The 19,493-nt window shown below is 55.3% G+C and overlaps 1 protein-coding gene across 1 annotated transcript in view; it reads left to right on the top strand.

Moving 5' to 3' along the window:
• The window catches only part of MICAL1 (microtubule associated monooxygenase, calponin and LIM domain containing 1), a 47,304-nt gene extending 27,811 nt beyond the window's left edge, over window positions 1-19,493 (top strand). Inside the window, exons 9-25 of the mRNA XM_034767481.1 lie at window positions 1,659-1,774; window positions 5,458-5,584; window positions 6,134-6,203; window positions 7,089-7,236; window positions 7,781-7,968; window positions 8,689-8,798; window positions 9,107-9,157; window positions 9,780-9,899; window positions 10,780-10,954; window positions 13,113-13,195; window positions 13,371-14,088; window positions 14,692-14,771; window positions 15,202-15,303; window positions 16,391-16,484; window positions 16,671-16,770; window positions 17,526-17,599; window positions 18,631-19,493. Coding sequence (XP_034623372.1) covers window positions 1,659-1,774; window positions 5,458-5,584; window positions 6,134-6,203; window positions 7,089-7,236; window positions 7,781-7,968; window positions 8,689-8,798; window positions 9,107-9,157; window positions 9,780-9,899; window positions 10,780-10,954; window positions 13,113-13,195; window positions 13,371-14,088; window positions 14,692-14,771; window positions 15,202-15,303; window positions 16,391-16,484; window positions 16,671-16,770; window positions 17,526-17,599; window positions 18,631-18,794 — 2,520 coding nt within the window. The 3' untranslated portion in view covers window positions 18,795-19,493. The remainder of the gene's footprint in view (window positions 1-1,658; window positions 1,775-5,457; window positions 5,585-6,133; window positions 6,204-7,088; window positions 7,237-7,780; window positions 7,969-8,688; window positions 8,799-9,106; window positions 9,158-9,779; window positions 9,900-10,779; window positions 10,955-13,112; window positions 13,196-13,370; window positions 14,089-14,691; window positions 14,772-15,201; window positions 15,304-16,390; window positions 16,485-16,670; window positions 16,771-17,525; window positions 17,600-18,630) is intronic.

The raw sequence follows: 19,493 nt of genomic DNA, 5'->3' as shown, positions 1-19,493 counted from the left end.
GGCTGCGGCTCTGTTTAAGAGGCATAGGGGCTGCCCAAAGTCCGAGTGCTACCGGCTTCACGGTTTGCCGGGCAGCCTCCAGACCCTGCACCCCCGGCTGGGCGCTTCCCCTCCCGGGCTCCAGCTGTGCTGGGGAAGCGCCGGCCGGGGGTGCAGGGTCTGGGGGCTGCCCAGCAAACCCTGAAGCCGGTAGCGCTGGGGCAGCCCTTTTCCCCTGGCTGGGAGTGGGAGGGAGAAGGGGCGGAGTTAGGGCGGGAAGGGGCGGAGTTGGGCGGGGCTAGGGGGTGGGGAAATGGGCGGGGCCAGGGCCCGTGGTGGGTCCTCTTTTTTTATTTATGAGATATGGTAACCCTAAGCTAGCGCCAGTATAAAGAGCAGTGCAGCCGCGGTAGCAGGGGTAGCGGCAGGGGAGGCACGGCTTATCCGGGCCCAGTATGTAGCCACCGGTTTCACGCAGGTTTATGCTTGGCCTGTGCTCTGCTGCCGCTACCTGCGCTATTGTGGCTGTGCTGTGATTAATACTCACGTTAGCTCAATGAAAGCTAGCGTGAGTGCATGCACACGGACAGGGGACCCTCACCCCTCACTCGTAGTGAAAATGGAGCCTTATATAGCATGGAGCCGGCTAGTAGTTTGAGCAAGGGCTGAGCGTCAGGACTTTGGGTTCCATTCCTGACACCAACTCGCTACGGAACATTCACCCCTGTGTGCCTCGGTTTCCCTCTCTGTTGAACTGGAATAACGACCACCCCTGTGGGGCTGAGCAGGTTCGTTAACGTTTGCGGGGCTGGGAGATCCCTAGCAAAAAGCACTGTCCACGTGCGAAAGATGACTGGACAGTGGGCACCGAAGTGCTGAGACTTATTGGTCCCAGTGCTGGGCAGGGTTCTGTGTTGCCCAGCCACTCGGATCAAGGGCACGCTGGAGCCTGGGGTCCCTGCAAGCTGCATCTGAGCCACATGACAGAGCCCGCCCAGGGTTTGGAAATTGTCCAGGCCTCATTTAACTAGGCAGCTTCACACAGAGCTGTGTGCCTGTGTCTCCTTCTCTGAGCTGTGCCCCGCCCAGGGCCCCAGGCTCCTTTGAGTCTCTGGGCTGAGTGCTGTCTCTGGATTGTGTGGGCTGAGGGTCGTCCTTCCAGCCAACCAGGGAGAGAGCTGACTCTCCTCTAATCTCTCCCCTTTGTTTATTCTATAGCCTGGGGTCCCATCCTCGATCTGGGCCCCATGGCTCTGTCCCGAGCACACCCTCCACTAACAGCCATTTGTCTGGGAGAGCTCAGCTTCCCAGCTGACACCCAGGCTCTGTTTTTTCAGAGATCCGGGGTGGGAGTAAGGAGGGGAGAGGCTTGAAGCAGGAGCTCCCCACATGAGTGCTCCCCTCTGCTGACATGCAGCTCTGACTTCTTCCACTGGCAGCTACCCAGGAGCAGCAGCTGTGTGAGTGCTGAGCACTGGGTGAGAACCAGCCCGGGTGGCTCCCAGTCACAGCACCCACCTTCCAGACCTCAGGAGCAGGTTGCTTTTTGTGCGTGCAATTGCACTCGAAGCTGTTGTGTGCCAGGGACCTGAGCCAAGACTCTGAAAATCCTCCCCTAGGGTTACTGAACACATGTGCAGCTCCCACCCCCTCTGCTCTCTCTGTCTCTTGTTTTGTAGCCATTCTGGCCTCTGGGCACTGGTGTGGCGCGGGGTTTTTTGGCCGCCTTTGATGCTGCTTGGATGGTGAAAAGATGGGCGGCAGGAACCGCCCCGCTAAACCTTCTGGCTGAGAGGTGAGGACTCTAGTCCTGCAAAGGCGGATGGGGGTGGGGTGAGGGCTGTTCTCAGTCATGTGTGTTTGCTTGAGAGCTATCAACCCTCATGCATCAGGGCACAAGCCAACCTCTAATGATAGAGGGTCAGGAGGAAACTTCCCCTGGGGGCACGTAATCCCATAACTGCAGGGTTCTTGCACCTTCCTCTGAAGCAGCAGGTGCTGGCCACTGTTGGAGCCAGGATACTAATCTAGATGGGCCTCTAATCTGATCCAGTCTGAAAACCCCTCTGTTCCGAAATGTAAAGACAATCCCTGCTCTGGAGAACTTGGAGCACATCAGGTGCTCAGGGCACGAGGCGTCCTTAGATCCATGTGCACCAGCTGTTTCCAGCCCCCTGCAAGGGAGAGGCCTAGGTAGCATGGGTGCTGCCAGGGGCTCTGCTCAGAACCAAGCTGTGCATGGCTTATTTGGATCGGCAGCGGTGCCAAGTTGCTGGCTGACTCTGCCTCCCCAGCTGACTTTGCTGCCATGGCTCACCGCAGCAGGGCGTCCCCTCCTCGAGGGCATGGCTCAGAGCTGCTTTGGCAATGTTGTGGGCATGCGGGGGACTGGCTGGCTCAGGGCAGTGCAGAGCCTTTCACTTCTAGTTCACCCGCTGGAATCTGGCCCAGGGCAGTAACGGTGGCTGTCTGGTGCGTTGTCTGAACTGAGTTTGGGTCTCACTCTAGTTCCTAGTGGACAGGTGTCTGTGTTGCACAACCAGCGATCACACGCACAACTGGCAGTCTCAGCAGAGAGGGCAAGGAATGACTGAGCTCCCTTCTGGCTCCTCAAGGGGTCCCTGCACAGTAGGGTGTGGGTGTGGGGGGAGTCTGCACTGTCAAGCTGGCAGCTTTGCTTAGCACTAAATTCAGCCCTTCTCAAGACTAGTGACTGCCAGGAAGCGCCTGATTGCAGGCTGTGCTGTTATAGCTGTGGTGTCTGCCTAGATCACTCGCACTCTGAGCTCTTAAGGACGGCCATAATGGGTCAGACCAATAGTCCATCTAGCCAGTATCCTGTCTTCTCACAGTGGACAGTTCCAGGTGCGTCAGAGGAAATGAACATAACAGGGCAATTTTGAGTGATCCATCCCCTGTTGTCCACTCCCAGCTTCTGAGAGCTGCAGGTGTAGGGACACCCAGACCATCTTAGCTAATAGCCATTGATGGACCGATCCTCCATGAATTTATTTAATTCTGTTTTGAGCCTAGTCATACTTTTGGTCTTCACACCATCCCCGGGCAACGAGTCCCTCAGGTTGACTGTGCGTTGGGTGAAGAAATACTTCATTATATTTGTTTTAACCCCACTGCCTATTAATTTCATCGGGAGACCATAGTTCTTCTGTTATGTGAAGGGGTAAACAACACTTTCTTCTTCACACCATTCATGATTTTATAGACCTCTATCATAACCCCAGTTGTCTCTTTTCTAAGCTGAACAGTCCCCGTCTTTTTAATCTCTCCTCGTATGGAAGCTGTTCCATTCCCTTAATCATTTTTGTTGCCCTTCTCTGTACCTTTTCCAATTCTAATATATGTTTTTTGCGATGGAGTGACCAGAACTACATGCAGTATTCCAGGTGTGGGTATACCACTGATTTGTAAAGTGGCATTATGATATTTTCTGTTTTATTATCTATCCCTTTTGTTATGGCTCCTAACATTCTGTTCGCTTTTTTGACTGCTGCTGCCCGTTGAGCCGATGTTTTCAGAGAATTATCCACAATGACTCCAAGATCTTTCTTGAGGGGTAACATCTAATTTAGACCCCATCATTTTATGTGTATAGTTGGGATTATGTTTTCCACTGTGCATTACTTTGTATTTATCAACATTGAGTTTCATCTGCCATTTTGTTGCCCAGTCACCCAGTTTAGTGAAATCCCTTTGTAACTCTTCACAGTCGGCTTTGGACTTAACTAGCTTGAGTAATTTTGTACTGTCTGCAAATTTTGCCACCTCAGTGTTTACCCCGTTTTCCAGATCATTTATGAATATGTTGAACAGCACTGGTCCCAGTACAGATCCTTGCGGGACATCGCTATTTACTTTGCTCCATTGTGAAAACTGACCATTTATTCCTACCTTTTGTTTTCTGTCTTTTAACCAGTTACTGGTCCGTGAGAGGACCTTCCCTCTTACCCCATGACTGCTTAATTTGTTTAAGAGCCTTTGGTGAGGGACCTTGTCAAAAGCTTTCTGAAAGTCCAAGTACACTATATGCACTGGATCATCCTTGTCCACATGTTTGTTGACCCCCTCAAAGAGTTCTAATAGATTGGTGAGGCATGATTTCCCTTTACATAAGCTGTCTTCACTCTTCACCAAACATCATTTTGGGATGTATTATCAGGAGTGTTGTAAGCAAGACACAAAAAGTAATTCTTCCGCTCTACTCCACACTGATTAGGCCTCAACTGGAGTATAGTGTCCAGTACTGGGCACCACATTTCAGGAAAGATGTGGACAAATTGGAGAAAGTCCAGAGAACAGAAACAAAAATGATGAAAGGTCTAGAAACATGACCTATGAGGGAAGATTGAAAAAAATTAGGTTTGTTTAGTGTGAAGAAGAGAAGACTGACAGGGGACATGATAACAGTCTTCAAGTACATAAAGTTTGTTACAAGGAGGAGGGAGTAAATTGTTCTCATAAACCTCTGAGGATAGGACAAGAAACAATGGGTTTAAATTGCATCAAGGACGATTTAGGTTAGACATTAGGAAAAACTTCCTAACTGTCAGGGTAGTTAAGCGCTGGAATAAATTGCCTAGGGAGGTTGTGGAATCTCCGTCATTGGAGATTTTTACGAGCAGCTTAGACAAACACTGTCAGGGGTAGTTGAGATAATACTTAGTCCTGCCATGAGTGCAGGGGACTGGACTAGATGCCCTCTCGAGGTCTGTTCTAGTCTTACGATTCTATGATTCTGTAACGAGTTCATCTATGTGTCTGGTAATTGTGTTCTTCACTATAGTTTCAACCAATTTGCCTGGTACTGAAGTTATGCTTACTGGCCTGTAATTGCCAGGATTGCCCCTGGAGCATTTTTAAAAGATTGGCGTTACATTAGCCATCCTCCAGTCATCTGGTGCAGAGACTGATTTAAGCGAGAGGTTACATGCCACAGGCAGTCGTTCTGCCATCAGATTTGAATTTCTTCAGAAGTCTTGGGTGAATCCCAACTGGTCCTGCTGATTTATTACTGTTTATTCCAAAACCTGCTTAATCTGCAACAGTTCAGATTTGTCTCCTAAAAGGAATGGCTCAGGTGTGGGAATCTCCCCCACATCCTCTGCAGTGAAGACTGGTGCAAAGAATTCATTTCACTTGTGTACAACGGCCTTGTCTTCCTCGAGTGCTCCTTTAGCACCTGGATTGTCCAGTGGCCCCACTTACTGTTTGCCAGGCTTCTTGTTCCTGATGTACTTAAAAAAATTTGCTGTTGGTTTTTGTGTCTTTAGCTACTTGCTATTCAAACCCTCTCCTGGCCTGCCTAATTACGCCTTTACACTTGACTTCCCAAAGTTTATGCTCCTTTCTATTTTCCTCCCTATTTTCCTCTTCTGAACCCTCGGTTCTTTATCTTCTTCACTTTTGAGATCAGCGGTGGAGGAACGGCCGTGTGTAACCCGGCTCATTTCCTCTGCACAGGGAGAGCATCTACCAGCAGTTGTCTCAAACATCTCCCGACAACACCAACAAAAATACCAGCCAGTACAGCATTGACCCTACCACTCGCTACCGCAACATCAACCTCCAAGCCATAAAGCCCAACCAGGTAACTCGTCCAGGCCATGCGGAAATCCTGCCCTGCGGCGGGTGTCACAAGCACCAGCCCCTGTTCCTAAAGCCATTTCTCTCTCCCTGCCTGGTTTGTTACCTCCACCAAGGGATAATTGCATCCGCTTGGCGCTGCCTTTGCATTCCTGGGAGCCAAGCACAGAGCGAGGTGTCTGCCCTGTTCTCATAGGAGTGATGGGATAGTCCAAATTGTAACCGCCCACCCCATACTGATTCCACCTGGCTGCTGCCCTCTGCCCCAGGGACGGGTGTATATCTGCACAGCTTGAGAGCCAGAGGGTAATACAGGAATGAACCGCAAATCCACGATGCAGCTGACTGTGCACAGGCCCAGTAAGCAAGCGAATGCAGCCAGCTCTGGGGAAGAGCCAGCAGTGAGCTGCACAGGTTGCTAGCCAGCTTGGTCTCAGAAGGAGAGAGGGCATGGCTGCGTGCTCTGTCAGAGGGCCGCACGCTCCTTGTGTTCCCTCTCCTGGGGTTTTGGCTCTCAGGGTGAGTAGAGCTCTCGGGGTGTCTCTTTCTGCAGGTCCGTGACCTGTATGTAGTGGGGAAGATCGAGATCGACCATAAGAAGAGAGATAGTCGCAACAGCAGAGGCAAGTCTGGGGGCCCACCTCTTGGCGTCCAGCTGCATGGACCCCCCCTGCCTTCCACCCTGTGCGTGTGTCACCCTCCTCACCCTGTAGAAGCAGCGGCTGGTGGAAGCTTCCCCCCTCACCCAGCATCATTGCTGGGTGCCTGCCTGACTTTGCTCCCGTCAGACCCCCCTTCTCTCTGGCTTTCCACCCCTATCGGTGCCCTTTTTCCATGTGCCCGCTTACACCCAAGCAGTGTGCGTTTGGCCAAGCAGCAGTGGGGCTCGGTGCCCTCAGGATGGGACCTTGTGCACCCTCTGGCTCCTCTTTTAGATCCTCTCCCATCTTCTCCTCCCCAGGGCTCTTCCTCCTTCCTCCTGCCCCACTTCCGCTCACTCCAGCAGTGTCCCAGGAGCCTTCAGGGGCCAGAGTGTCCGAGTGCTGCAGAAGGGTGGGGAGCCGGGCATGGGGATTGTGGCTCCCTCCCTGGAAGGGATATGAGCAGTTCTTCCCTCGGTTTTTGGGAGGTGGCCTTGGGAGCCACATGTTCCCCAATGGCTGGCAGGTCGTCATGGGAACCTGTCCTAGGCTGGGCTGGCAGGCTGCATCTGGGGGTGCTGTCGCCTTAGTAGCAGCTAACAGGAGACACGGTCTCCCCGTCTTCTCCGCGAGCCGCATGCCCTTGCTCCCATGGTCTGCAGCCCAAGGAAGCGACCCACCGGGGCAGAAATGTGGCTGCCCAGAGGCCCAGGCCGGGCCTGCCCCCTGCACCCCAAGGCCATCGATGGAGGTGATTGTAGGTTTCCCAGCTCTGATCCCCTAGCTGCTCCCTTTTACAGCTGTTCCCCTGCAGTCCCAGACCGGTGCCTGCATCCAGCCCCGTGCCTTATGCTCTCTCTCCTCCAGACGTCGGCAGTGCCTATGAGGGGCTCCTGAGCTGGTGCCAGACCCACACGGAGGGTTACCGCGGCGTCACGGTGACAGATTTCACGCACTCCTGGAAAAGCGGCCTGGCCCTGTGCGCCCTCATTCATCACTTCCGGCCCAACCTCCTGTAAGGCTCCACCGTGTCCCAATGACTTGGGGACGGGAGGACGACCCCGGCTGGGCTGCCACAAAAGACTTGGCCCCGGGCTGGGAATGTGTGTGTGTCCCGGCGGTGCAGGTGGGGTGGCTGCTGCTGGGAATTCCTTGGTGCCGGTTTGCGGGGGGGTGATCTGTGTTTCGTGGCGACTGGATGATACCTCCTACTACCCCACCCTGCACCCCCAAGGATCTAGTTCCCCCCAACCTGACCTTTGCTCCCCCACCCTTGCTGAATGTTGCAGCATTTGATCCAATGGATGATCCCCCGTGTGCTGCCCAGTGCCGAGGGGTGCTTCTTCCACCGAGGCTGCTTCCTGTGTCGTCAGTGTGGAGGGCATGGGGCAGGCATGCAGCTGCCTGACTCTCATGTGCTTAGTTTGTTCCTTCACCGGACGAGGAGGGGGAAATCTAAGCCGGGTTAGCTCCCGGGTGCCCTTGCTCCTGGGCAGAGTCTGATGCGACAGCGCTGGCTTTCCCGGCCCCTCAGCCTGATGCCTTGTTTCTGTCCCTAGAGATTTCAACTCCCTGGACCAACACAGTCCCCTCAAGAACAACCAGATGGCCTTGGACATAGCCGAACAGGAGCTAGGCATCCCGCCCGTCCTCTCCAGCACCGAAATGGCCGCCGGGGCCGAGCCCAACCAGCTCGGACTCATCACCTACCTGAGCCAGTTCTATGAAGCCTTCAAGCCTTCTGCAGGTGAGGACCCTCAGGGGCAGGGCTGGATGTCTGGGGGTATCAGCTCCCAGCCCTGCAGCTGCTCTCCCCCAGCCATGGTCAGGATAGTCAGGGTGGGAACGACTGAGGGACGCCAGGCCGGACTCTGGAGTTGGCTGCTGAGCGGTTCCCTTTGCAGGGGACTCTCTGGTTTAAAACGGACAGTGAGAATCATGGAGTTAGTTTTCCCCATCTCGATTTGAGTTTCCCCTCACCTTATGTGACCTGTGGGGCAGGCTGTGCACCCTGCCCCACGCAGACAAGGAGGAGCCATTGGGGGCTGGGTGGAGAGGTCCTTCTGCCTCGCTCTGGGAACCTAGTCCAGGCCCTGTGAGGTGCAAGTCTCCCTCGTGGCTGGAGTGGGCTGCTAGCCAGCCAGGCACGTCCCGGCACCCTGCAGAATTAACTCCCGGGCAGGCTGTTACCTCCAGCGCGCCCACCATCCTCTGGTACGAGAGCCGGACTTGAACCTTGGCCTCCCCTGTGCTGGCAGGGAGCCCAGCTGTCAGACACAGAATGCCCAGCTCCCACATCTGGATGCTGCAATTCACAGCCCTAGGGAGGCCTGAAGATTGCCTCCCTCCTCTGCTGGCTGGAGGGATTGCGGCTGAGATGGCACATGCTCCCTTTCCGCAGCATCCGTGTGCTAGCTGCCAGGCTGGGCCCAGATCCTGTCATGAGCCCGTTTTCTCTCCCTTGCAGAACCAGAGGAGAGAGCAAGGAAGCTGCTGGCTCCTCCTGGCACCCGGGGCGCCGTCCTGTTCCTCAGCAAGCTCCAGAAGACTCTGAGTCTGACTCGCAAGCGCAACCAGGTAAATGCTCTGAGTGTCTCGTGCTGTGCAGCGGGCGCTGGGAGCCAGGGCTGTGCCCTATCTATGGCCCAGGTGCTCATGAGGACCCGGACGAGGTGTCCGGCACTGAGCCAACCCACTCCCTGGTAACACGAATACCTGCAGCTGGCTCTGGTGAGCTGGCGCTGTTCCCTCCCTGAGCTGCCCCGGGGGCACTGGGGGACCCTACTGGTGCGAGGGAAGCGGAGGAATGTACGCGGCGCTACCATAGACCCGGAGCGTCCTGCTGCCGCAGCGTCTCACTCAGGCAGCCCCGTCTGTGATTTCAGGACAGTGCCCAGAAGGATGCTGAGACCAAGAGGACGAGGAGAGAAGCAGGGGTGAGTTTTCCTGCTCTCTTAAGCATATGTGGCCGGGGCCAGTTTAGGAGCTAGGACACAGGGGATGTTGTATGCAAGACCTGGGCCCCTGGCCTTGTCACACTGTGAGGGCAGCAGGCTGCGCCCCAGGGAAGGGAACGCTTTGTGTTGCTCAGCGGCGACCTCTCTGGCTGCCTTGAGCAGTTGAAACCAATGCTGGAGGGAGTTTTATTATGGAGAGAGTGGAAGGGGTGATGGGGGTGCCATGGGAGCCTTGCCCCATGTCCAAGCACCAGCCCGCGATCTGACATCTAGGCACTGAAATCTGCGTCCGTTAATCTCCTTGCCCTCTCTGGAGCAATTGGCCCAGATTCCAGAAGGGCACATGGGTGTCTGTTGCAGTTTGTGAGTGAGCGTGAGGCTCTGAGGCCCGTGGCTGTGCAAGGAACATGTGTGCAATGTCTGGACAGATCAGATCATGGCTGACAGATCGTACACACGCATGTGCAGGCCAAAAGCCCCTTCTGGCCCAAGGCCACACGTGTAAGGGAGCAGGCTCCTGTAACAGTCACCGCAGAAGCTGCTGGCCTGCTCGCTGGCCATAGTCATGTGTTTCGATTTCCCCCATTGGGTTGCTGTATAGCTGGAATCAGGGGCGGAAGGCGACTTGTTCATTGCTGACCTTGGCTGGGGGACTAACCACCAGGAGCAGCCTCAACCCACGGAGATCAACCCTTCTGATTCCACGCTGGGCAGGAGGCAGGTTAGTCTCTGCTTCCTGGGAACTGTTCTTTGTCACGTGGTGGCTGGGCAGCCGGCCAGACGTCTCCCGCGTTTGCTGTGACGGGGCGGGAGGCTGGCGAGGGAAATCCCAGCTCAGTTTAAAGAGCTCCCAGGGTGGGTATTGAGGCAAGGAGCCATCTCCCTGTGCCGCCGGTTTGAATCCAGGCCAGACTGGTGGTGGCTGGAGTATTTAGAGGAGCGGAGCCTAGTGGCTCTAGCATTGCTGTGTGTGAGGGGACATCTACACTGAAGATGTGAATTCCAGCTCGAGGAGACGTGCCCGTTCCAGCTGTGGTCGAGCTCGCATGCTATAAATAGAGTACAGGTGTATACCCAGCAGGAGGGGCTGGCCGCCTGAGGATGTGCCGAGAGGCTCAGAGGGGAACGTACCTGGGGAGGGAGCCTGTTGGCCCAGCGGGGCTATGCTCTAGTATTAGCGCTAGCCCGAGTACGGCTCCTCTAGCTGGAATTTACACCTCCCGCCCCAGTGCCGATGGACCCTTAGTGCCAGGCCCAGGGGGGACTGTAAGGTAGGGTTGGAGGGCTGGGGCTGTGCAAAGCAATGCTTGCAGGGACCCCTCTAAGCTCCTCCCCATCAATGACTAGTCATTTCCATCCCCTGGCCTGTGTTCCTAGGTCGGGTTCTGCTATCCCCACTCGGGAGCTATCACAACCCGCCTCAGGGCTCTGGCAAGCCGGGGCTGGAGTCCGAGTCCAAGCTCACAAACAGGGAGCCCAGCACAGTTAGGGCCTCGCGGGCAGCTGGCACTCGGGTGGGCCGATCAGGGTTACGCGTGGGTAGCGCAGGGCAGCTGCGTAGATGGCCTGGCCCCAAGGCTGCTATCTGGCTTCCTCCGCAGAGCTTGCTCACCTCCCCCGCGGATAGCAGCGACGCCTGTTACTTCTGTGGCAAGCGGGTGTACATCCTGGAGCGGGTCAGCGCCGAGGGGCACTTCTTCCACCGAGGCTGCTTCCAGTGTCATCAGTGTGGAACCACGCTGCGGCTAGGAGACTTCGTCTTCGACGAGGATGACGGTGGGTCCCAGGAATGGGGCTGGGTACAGAGACAAGCCCTGAGAAACTTCAGGCCAGGGGCAGTCTGGGCTTCGTGATCCAGCCAGGCAGCTCCCAGAGCTGCCTCGTAACAGGTCCTGCCAGCCTTGAGTCAGCCGAGTCCACCTATCCCAACGGAAAGGCTCCTCATCTGAGCTCCATGCGGCTGAGTACGTGACAGCCACGTAAACCAAGGCCCTGTCTGCTCTGCACAAGGGTCTGTGCCAGTGTCTTGACCGGGATTTCCCACCCTCTCCCCATTGTGTGCCCTGTGCCAGCCAGCTGCTGGGATGTATGTAGGGTTATTTTTGTGAAGGGCAGGGTCATAGAAACAGTAGATTGTTATTTAATGCCCTGTTTGCCTTCAGCTCTTTCAACACCCACCCATTCAAATGGAAAGGGGGAGAGAGAGAGAGAGAGAGAGAGTGTGTGTGTGTGTGTGTGTGTGTGTGTGTGTGCGCGCGCGCGCACTGACCAAGAACCAGCCCCCATCCTCCACGCTGTTGTGATGCAGCAATGAAGGATGCTCACAACCCCCACAGGTGGAGCTGTATTCATGGGAGGCAGAGGAGGGAAGGTGTTTTTAAATGAAACGATACCTCTTCCCTCTAATTTGCTGCCTACTTTAAAATTCTAGGGCATAGGTCTAGTACTCGCCGAGTTTTATGAACTCACTACATTATTCGTCATGGCAGAGCACCAGCAGTTCCATGTAGGATATTCTGAATGGCACTTGCCCTAATGCAAAATGCCCTAATGCATCAGTGCAAAAATACACCTGACTGGCAGTGACCAGCTGTGGGGAGGAAGGTCTGAGTTAAAGCCCCGGGCAACAACCAGTAAGAAATGCAGGACTTCGGTCTCCCGGTTCCATTATGTTTACAACCTGCTTTAAAGGAACAGCATCAACTTAAAATCATGTGATTAACCAACGTTAATCTTCACCCACGTTACTGAGAACTTCCGGCTTTTAAAAGGAAGAGAACTGTAAAATCCAGTCTACCTGTCGTCACTATTCCTGCTGTTTGCTTTCCTCTTGGCATTTCTTGCAGCCTGGCCAATGAAAACCAGCCAGTGTCAGTTTTCTTTTTGTTTTAGGGTACATCTATATTAAACAAAAGGTGTGTGCTTTAATTTGGGCTAAAATAGCAGTGAAGATGCACCAACTTGGCTGCTCACGTGGGTTAGCAGCCCAGAGTAAAGCCCATAGGGCAGCCTGGCATTGGACTCAAGCTGCATAGACAAACCATTCGTCAGTTTCCTCCCCAGGTTTTTAGCCCTGCGAGATATTTGCCTGTCCAACAATGGCACAGGGACGTTTGCTTAAAAATAACTGTTTTCAGTAGACAATAGTTTAAAAACCAGCCACATGGGAACATTTCCGCTGGCTGTAGGGCTTATAAAAGCTGCTTTTGTGTGTTTAATGTAGTTACTCTTGGGATAATCAGAATCGCTGAAAGGACACATTGTTTTCTTCCCCAAGGATTGAGACAGTAACAAAGATAGAGGACTACAGCAGAGCTGATGCAGTGTAGGAGGGGAGCTGCAGTACGCAGACAAATCCTGATTAGAAAAGTCGTTTGACTGATGTATAATATTTATATATTTAATCCATTTCAACCCATTTTTGCCACCTTCCCTCGGGTTCCGCTGTTAATCTAATACAGGCAGGAGGTTGTTCCATTTCCCTTAATTCTTTTATTCTGATCCGCTCCAGGAAGCGGTTGTTACTGCAACCCTAGATCTGGACCCTACCCTACCCTTACCCCTCAGCTTTGATTATTACTTATTTGCATGGCCGTAGTGCCCAGGAGCAGTCATGCCCCGTTGTGCTAGGCGCTGTACAAACACAGAGCAGAGAGACAGATTGTAAGCTCCTTGGGGCAGGGGCTCAGTATAAGACAAGGGACATCAGACGGGGGAGTACAAGGGAACAATGAGACGCTGTTGGCCATTGTGGACAGCAATGGTCTCTGCCCACTAAGTCGGCCTGTTGAAATCAGTGGTGCTGCTACCTGTGGTAAAGGCGAGGGAGGGTAGCGGAGGAATCTGATCCATAGTGATGAGAGCGTGGGACTGAGTATGAGTCGGCAGCATCCCCACGAGTCCTCCTATGACGCTGTCTGGTTTCCCTCCCCAGGACACTTCTACTGCATGCTGCACTATTCCAGCCCCCACAGCGTGGAGGTGACGGACAGCGCATGCCATGCCGCACCACAGGAGGTAAGTGGGGATGTGTCCAGCACTGGCCGGCTGGGCCGCCCCTGCAGATTTAGCCCTGTCCAGTAGCAAAGCAGTAAATGGACTCTGGGCTGATCCGGTAACCAGCTAGCAAATGCAGTTCCCCGTGGCTGCTTCCCAGCTGCAGTTCTAACCCTCTGTGTTTGGCCCCTGCTAGGATCCCTCCCAGGGCGCCCGATTCTGCTCTCCCTCCGACGCTGGCAGCCTGGGCTTGGCCACTGGGGCGGCGAAGCTCAGAGTGGATTCTGATGGGCAGGGCCCGCCTGGGAGCCCGTCCTCCTTCCCGAAACAGCTGGCAGCGGCTCAGCCGTCAGAGCCGTGGGAGGGAGCTGGAGGAGCTGGGGAGGGCGCCGTTCCAGCCAGAGAGGACAGAGGCTCTGGCACGGCAGACATGCAGCAACCTGCAGCTCAGCCCCGCACTGTGCTGGAGGAGAACGTGGGAAGGCCCATCTCCTCCCTTGTGGCAGGCAGGGCCCAGCCTCAGGAGCCTGGCGCTGGCCTAGGAGATCGGGCCAACGGCTGGCCTCAGCGGGAGGAACAGAGTCTCCATGAACGCGGCCGCTCGGGCACAGCGCTGCGGCAACCCAGCCCAGAGCCTCGGCCTCCAGAAAAGGGGCCCGCAGCCCCCGACTTCAGGCAAGCTGAGGAGGAGGGGGAAGACAGCAGGAAGAGGAAGAAAATTCAGCTGTCGCCCTTGGAAAAGCTCAAGCTGTCCACGCTCAGCCTGGACTCCGACACAGAGAGCCAGGGGGGTCCTGGGAAGCACCGGGCAGGCTCAGAGCCGTTCCGAAGCACCGCCCCAGCGAAGGACCAGGGTACTCTGGAGAGAGGGCAGGTCTGCTGGGTTGAGCCTGGATTCAGCGAGGAGGCCGAAGGTAATTGCAGTCTCTGAGTCTCTGGTGCAGCTGAGTGCTCGGTTACCTAGCCAGGCTGTGAACTCCCCTCCCGCCTTTCCCCCAGCACCATGTCAAGATGCTTTCTCCCTCTCCTCCAGAGCACCCGTGGGTGCCCCCGTGACTTACAGGGCAGAAGGCTGCTGGGGTGGTGGCTGATCTCCCTGTGCCTACAACAATACTGCCCATGGCTGTAACTGAGGCCCAAGTATTTGGGTGGCCCCAGAGTGGACTGTGAAGGCTCCTTCCCCTGCTGCCACTGTCTGAGCTGCTGTGTGAGACGAGGGGGGTGGGTCACACCCCAGTTCGTAGTGGACAGGTGCCCAGCTCCCAAAACCCACCATCACGCTTGGTTCCAGCTGGCTCCCCAGCCAGCAGACCCGGGCCCTGAATGAGCCATGGAGAAGTCTGGCCAAATGAGACCGAATGTGCTGTTCCCATTGCCAGACAGTTCTCTCCTCTGAGCTCTGGGTATCTCGCAGCTGGGTCCACCAGCGATTTACAGCTGTGAAGGTGAGTTGTACCCCTGATTGCCAGAGGACCTGCCCGGGGCTAGTCCTAAATCAACTGCTCTTCTCTGCACAGACATAGAGGAGACTGACAGTGATGACGAAGAGGAGGAGAAAGAGGAGGAGAGCCAAGACCTTGGGTACTTAACAGAGAACGTGAGTGTGATGAGTCTGAAGTCCATAGAGGTGTTAATGCAACAGACTAATACTAATGTAGCTATGTGGGTGTGACTGTGGGGCTAAGAGGACTTGCACAGGGGCCCTGTCTACACCACAAGGTTTAACTTGCAGTAAGTGGGTCCCAGACTCTCTCTCGCCCCCCTGCCTTGATCACTTTTCCTTCTGCCCTAAACTTCACCAGGTCTAACTAGATTGTAGGCTTCCTGGGGCAGAACCCTGCCTCATGCTCGTTACTAAAGGGCTGGCCAGTGGGTGGTGCTTCAAGAACATTAAAGAATAATTGTGGCTCATTCAATCAGCCCCAGGCCAAGGCCAGACTGAGTCTCTCAGGGCCTTGTGAGTGCTCTGTTGAGCCCCATGGGAGGCATGGCCCCTTCTGACCCTGGCTCTTGTGCTGTGCTTCCAGCGTTTCCTAAGTTTGGACGAAAAGGAAAAATATCCCACCTGGAAGAGAACGCTGACCCGCCGCGCCAAAGAGGAAGAGATGAAGAGGTTCTGCAAAGCCCAGGTAATGCCCATGCCCGGGTGCTGGGGGGGCCTCTACCCACCGCCTGTCCTAGTAAGGAATGGTGGGGGTGGGAGAATTTCCAAGATCACTGCAGACACTGGGCTAGGAGAGCTCTCAATAGGCCAGTTCAGAGCTTCCTCAAAACCAGCCCATCCTACTGCCAGGGATTTTCTCAGTCTGGTCTTCTGTTCCTGTCTACACTAGTGGCTAGAGCTAGGAACGTAAACATGGCTGCATGAGAACAGACCAATGGTCCATTGATTTAGTCCCGGTGAGTAATGCTGGATGTTTCAGTGGAAGACAAACCCCTCACCATCCCCATTGACAGTGTATGCAATTGTGCATCATCCGTTTACCACGTTATGTTAACTCCTGAAGTGTCTCGCTAACATTCCTCCCCCCACCATTATTCACTCACTCTCTTGGGCATTGATTTAGAGAATGGACTGGAGAGGATGCTTATAAAATTTGCAGATGACACCACGCTGGGAGGGGTTGCAAGCACTTTGGAGGCCAGGATTAGAATTCAAAACGCCTTGACAAATTGGAGAAATGGTCTGAAATCAACAAGACGAAATTCAATAAAGACAAGTGCAAAGTACTTCACTTGGGAAGGAAAAATCAAAGGCACAGCTACACAATGGGGAAATAACCGGCTAGGGGGTATTACTGCTGAAAAGGATCTGGGGGTGATAGTGGCTCACAAATTGAGTGAGAGTCGTCAATGTGATGCTGCTGTGAAAAAGGCTGAGGCATATTAACATGAGTGCCATAGTTTGACATGGGAGGTAATTGTCCTGCTTTACTCAGCACTGGTGAGGCCTGAGCTTGGCTAGCCGGTTTACAGACGGGGAAAGTTAACGCCTGCCTCCCAGGGTGCTGAGCTTAGGCGATGATAGTGTGTTGATTAAAGGTGCCGTACAAGGGCGACATTATTATTAGTTCCTGGCTGCTGAGAATTGGTCCTTGGCATCCGTTCCCCCTTGCCAGCAGCTGGAGAGGCCATCATTTGACCCTTCCCCGGAGGTTAGAGTTGCTAGGAAAGGAAGACAAAGTATCCAAGTGACCTTTCTCTGGTGCATTCCAGTCCATCCAGAGGCGTCTGGAGGAGATTGAGGTGACGTTCCGGAAGCTGGAGGAGAAGGGGATACAGCTGGAGAGATCACTGCGGGGCGAAGGAGGTAGGAGGAATCCCAATGTACCAGTGCCTGCAGACAGGCACCACTAGGATGCACAGTCTCAGTGTCCCACAGGGACGGGTATCATCACCCCAACCCCCATTCATCAGCCCTTGTCTCCGGATCATTGACATCTCTGGGGCATCTTTATGTGCTACCCACACAATCTCCCCTCTTCCCGCCCTGCAGGGACCCAGTCTGAGCTGAAGACCCAGTGGATGAACAAGTTACTCTCTCTGGTGCAGAAGAAGAACAGCCTGGTTTCCGAGGAGTCGGACCTCATGATTGAGTAAAACGCGGTTGTGTGTGTATGGGTGGGGGGAGGGGAGTGCACTGGGATTCATGGGATCAGTGCAATTCAGTGCTCCTTCAATAGCCCCACCTGTGCTCTTCCCCCCACCTGCCTCAGCCAGGACTGTCTCTAACAGTCCCAGCAGCTGCCCTTTTAAATAAAACTGCAGCGAAATCCTTCCTCCTCCACTAAAACTCAGTAGCCTGCAATGCGGCTGTCCCACAGCAGGGGCATGGTCTCATGCCCCCGCGGTGGGAGTGAGAGGAGCTCTAGCCATTAGAAAGGCCAGGGCTCCTCCTTGCCGGGGGATGGCCAGATTCGAGACTGAACCTTCAAATCCCAGCAACCCATCACAGTGGCCCAAAATGGCTGTTTCTATTTTCCAGCGTGCAGCTGGCCTCCTGCTCACATCTCCCCAGCCAGCAGAGGGTGACATGAGCTCCCCATACAACTCTGAGCCTTTTATGTGCAAAGTTGTTACACCGACACTGTGCCAAATGTGTTTACGGTATTGCCCAGTTCCAGCCACCCCAATGTCCTGCCAATCCACCCCCCAACCCAGGAGTGTTACCAGTGTCCTTAAACGCACCTGCTGCCTCAGAGAGAGAGACATGGGGCAGAGGACTTCCTTCAGTCTCTTGCTCTGGGGAGTGGAGATCTGCCCAACGCTGAAGGCCCATGGGGCAGAAGCCCTGGGCTGCTGCTGTCCTGGCTCTGGGGTCTGACACGGGTCTTATTTTCTCCCCCTGCAGGGCGCAAGAGCTGAAGCTGGAGGAGAAGCAGTGCCTGCTGGACCAGGAACTGCGGCGATACATGAACATGGAAGGTAAGAGGGAGCACGCCCCTCGTGGCCTTGCGGCTTCCTTTTCCGGGCGGTCTGGTCACACGCACAGGCACCTGGGGGGACGGCTCCTCCCTGCCCCACCAGTTGAAACGGGAAGGTGGCACAAGCAATTGGAACGACTGTACGTTATTCTGGGCATCCTCCGCGGGCTCTCCACGCACTAATGCTTTACGGCTCCAAGCGGCTCTCTGCAGCAGGCACCTTTCCCGCTTTACAGATGGAGGCTCCAGCCAACGTCCTGTGCCAGCACCGGTCACTACTTTGAGGGGCTTCAGATTCCCCACCCGCCCGGCAAGGCACTGGGCATCTATTGAACTCCCCGGGAGCAGGGAGCGCTCAGCACCCCTGCAGGAATCACGCCCCAGCACGCTTTGGGAAATGTGGGCCTGACTTACCCACTGTCAGCAGTGCCAAGAGCTTCCCCACCCTCCCGCTGAGCTCTAGGGGTGCTGGGCGGGCACAGGCTACTTACCTGTGTTACGCCTGCCACTGACGTGCTGCTTCGAGGTTATCTGGAGGAGTCTGTCCTCCCACGGAGTGGTCTGGTGAACTGTGGAGCACTTGTCCTTCAGGGAGATCGGTGTTCTGCACCCGTGGATGAACTAAAGCTGTCTCCTCTCTCCCCCAGCCAGGGGAAACTGAGGTGACTTTCATGTAGCAGGTGAGCGGCCGAGCCAGGAGTAGAACCCAGGCAGCCTGTCTCTGATCACTGCCTCCCTTGCCCCCGTTGGGAAGCAGGAGGCTCCAAAGCTACAAGTTGATTCACTTTTCTGGAGCAGTGCGGATGAGCAGGGCAGTTCCACGCCATTCAGCCTGAATATGTATCCTGCCCCCCCCTCTGCTCCAGTATCACTGCAGGGAAGGAGGCATTTATGCTAATGGGGGTGTCTCTGTAGAGGGACCAGCATGGCGCCCCGGGGCCGGAGAACCGCGGTCTAACGCTGCTAGCATGCTGGGCCAGGTGCTGGCTGCAGCAGGGCTCTAGGAACTCACCCCCTGCTCTGTTCTTGCAGAGACGCTGAAGATGCCTCAGGACAGGCTGGCGGAGAAGGAGATCCTGGCCCAGCTGCTGGAGGTGGTGAACCAGCGAAATGCCCTGATCCACGTGCTGGAGGAGAAGCGCCTTAGCGAGCTGAGTGAGGCTCTCCCGGGGACAGCGCAGGGATGGGCAGGCTGAGGAGCCGCCGGCCCGATCCCTGCCATGGACCCAGCATGGACAGCTTCCCCATGTCAGCCTGGCTCCTCGTTCTGCTAGGACACAACTGCCTGTGTCACCGACAGCCAAGAGACACTGCTGGCCTCTCCCCAGCAGCGTGAGAGCTGCCGGCAGGGTCAGGTCACCCTGGGAGAGGTAAGGGGGCATGTACCGAGGCAGCATGCGCCTGACACTGAAGTTACTGCCAAAGCCTCACTGAAGGGGATGAATCTGCTGTCTGGAGCGCCGGGCCCCTCTTCCGCCTGCTCTGGCAGAATGCGAGGACAAGCCCAGTTCTTGGAACGGGGGCTTCTGTTGATGGGGCTGGGCCCCTAACCCACCAGGTAGGCTTAGCAGTTTCCTCTCTCGTTTTAGTGCTTGAGCGCTGCTCCCTAGACCGAGGGGGAGTGGATTTGACTGCGTGGCAGCATTCGACTTGGGCCCCATCTTCAGTAGGGAACAAGGCGACACTGGCCTTGTAACATGTTCGAAATGCACCAGGCAGCTGTAGCGTTAACCCCGTGTTGCCAGGTGGGGGTAGAGCGCCTGGTGTTTTCACCCCTTAGCTCAGGGGTGGCTAGCCTGTGGCTCCGGAGCCACATGCAGCTCTTCAGAAGTTAACATGCGGCTCCTTATATAGGCACCGACTCCGGGGCTGGAGCTACCAGCACCAACTTTCCA

This window comes from Trachemys scripta, chromosome 4, assembly GCF_013100865.1.
Source record: "Trachemys scripta elegans isolate TJP31775 chromosome 4, CAS_Tse_1.0, whole genome shotgun sequence".
In the NCBI taxonomy this organism is placed as follows: domain Eukaryota; kingdom Metazoa; phylum Chordata; order Testudines; family Emydidae; genus Trachemys; species Trachemys scripta.
This window is presented reverse-complemented; position numbering and strand designations above follow the sequence as displayed.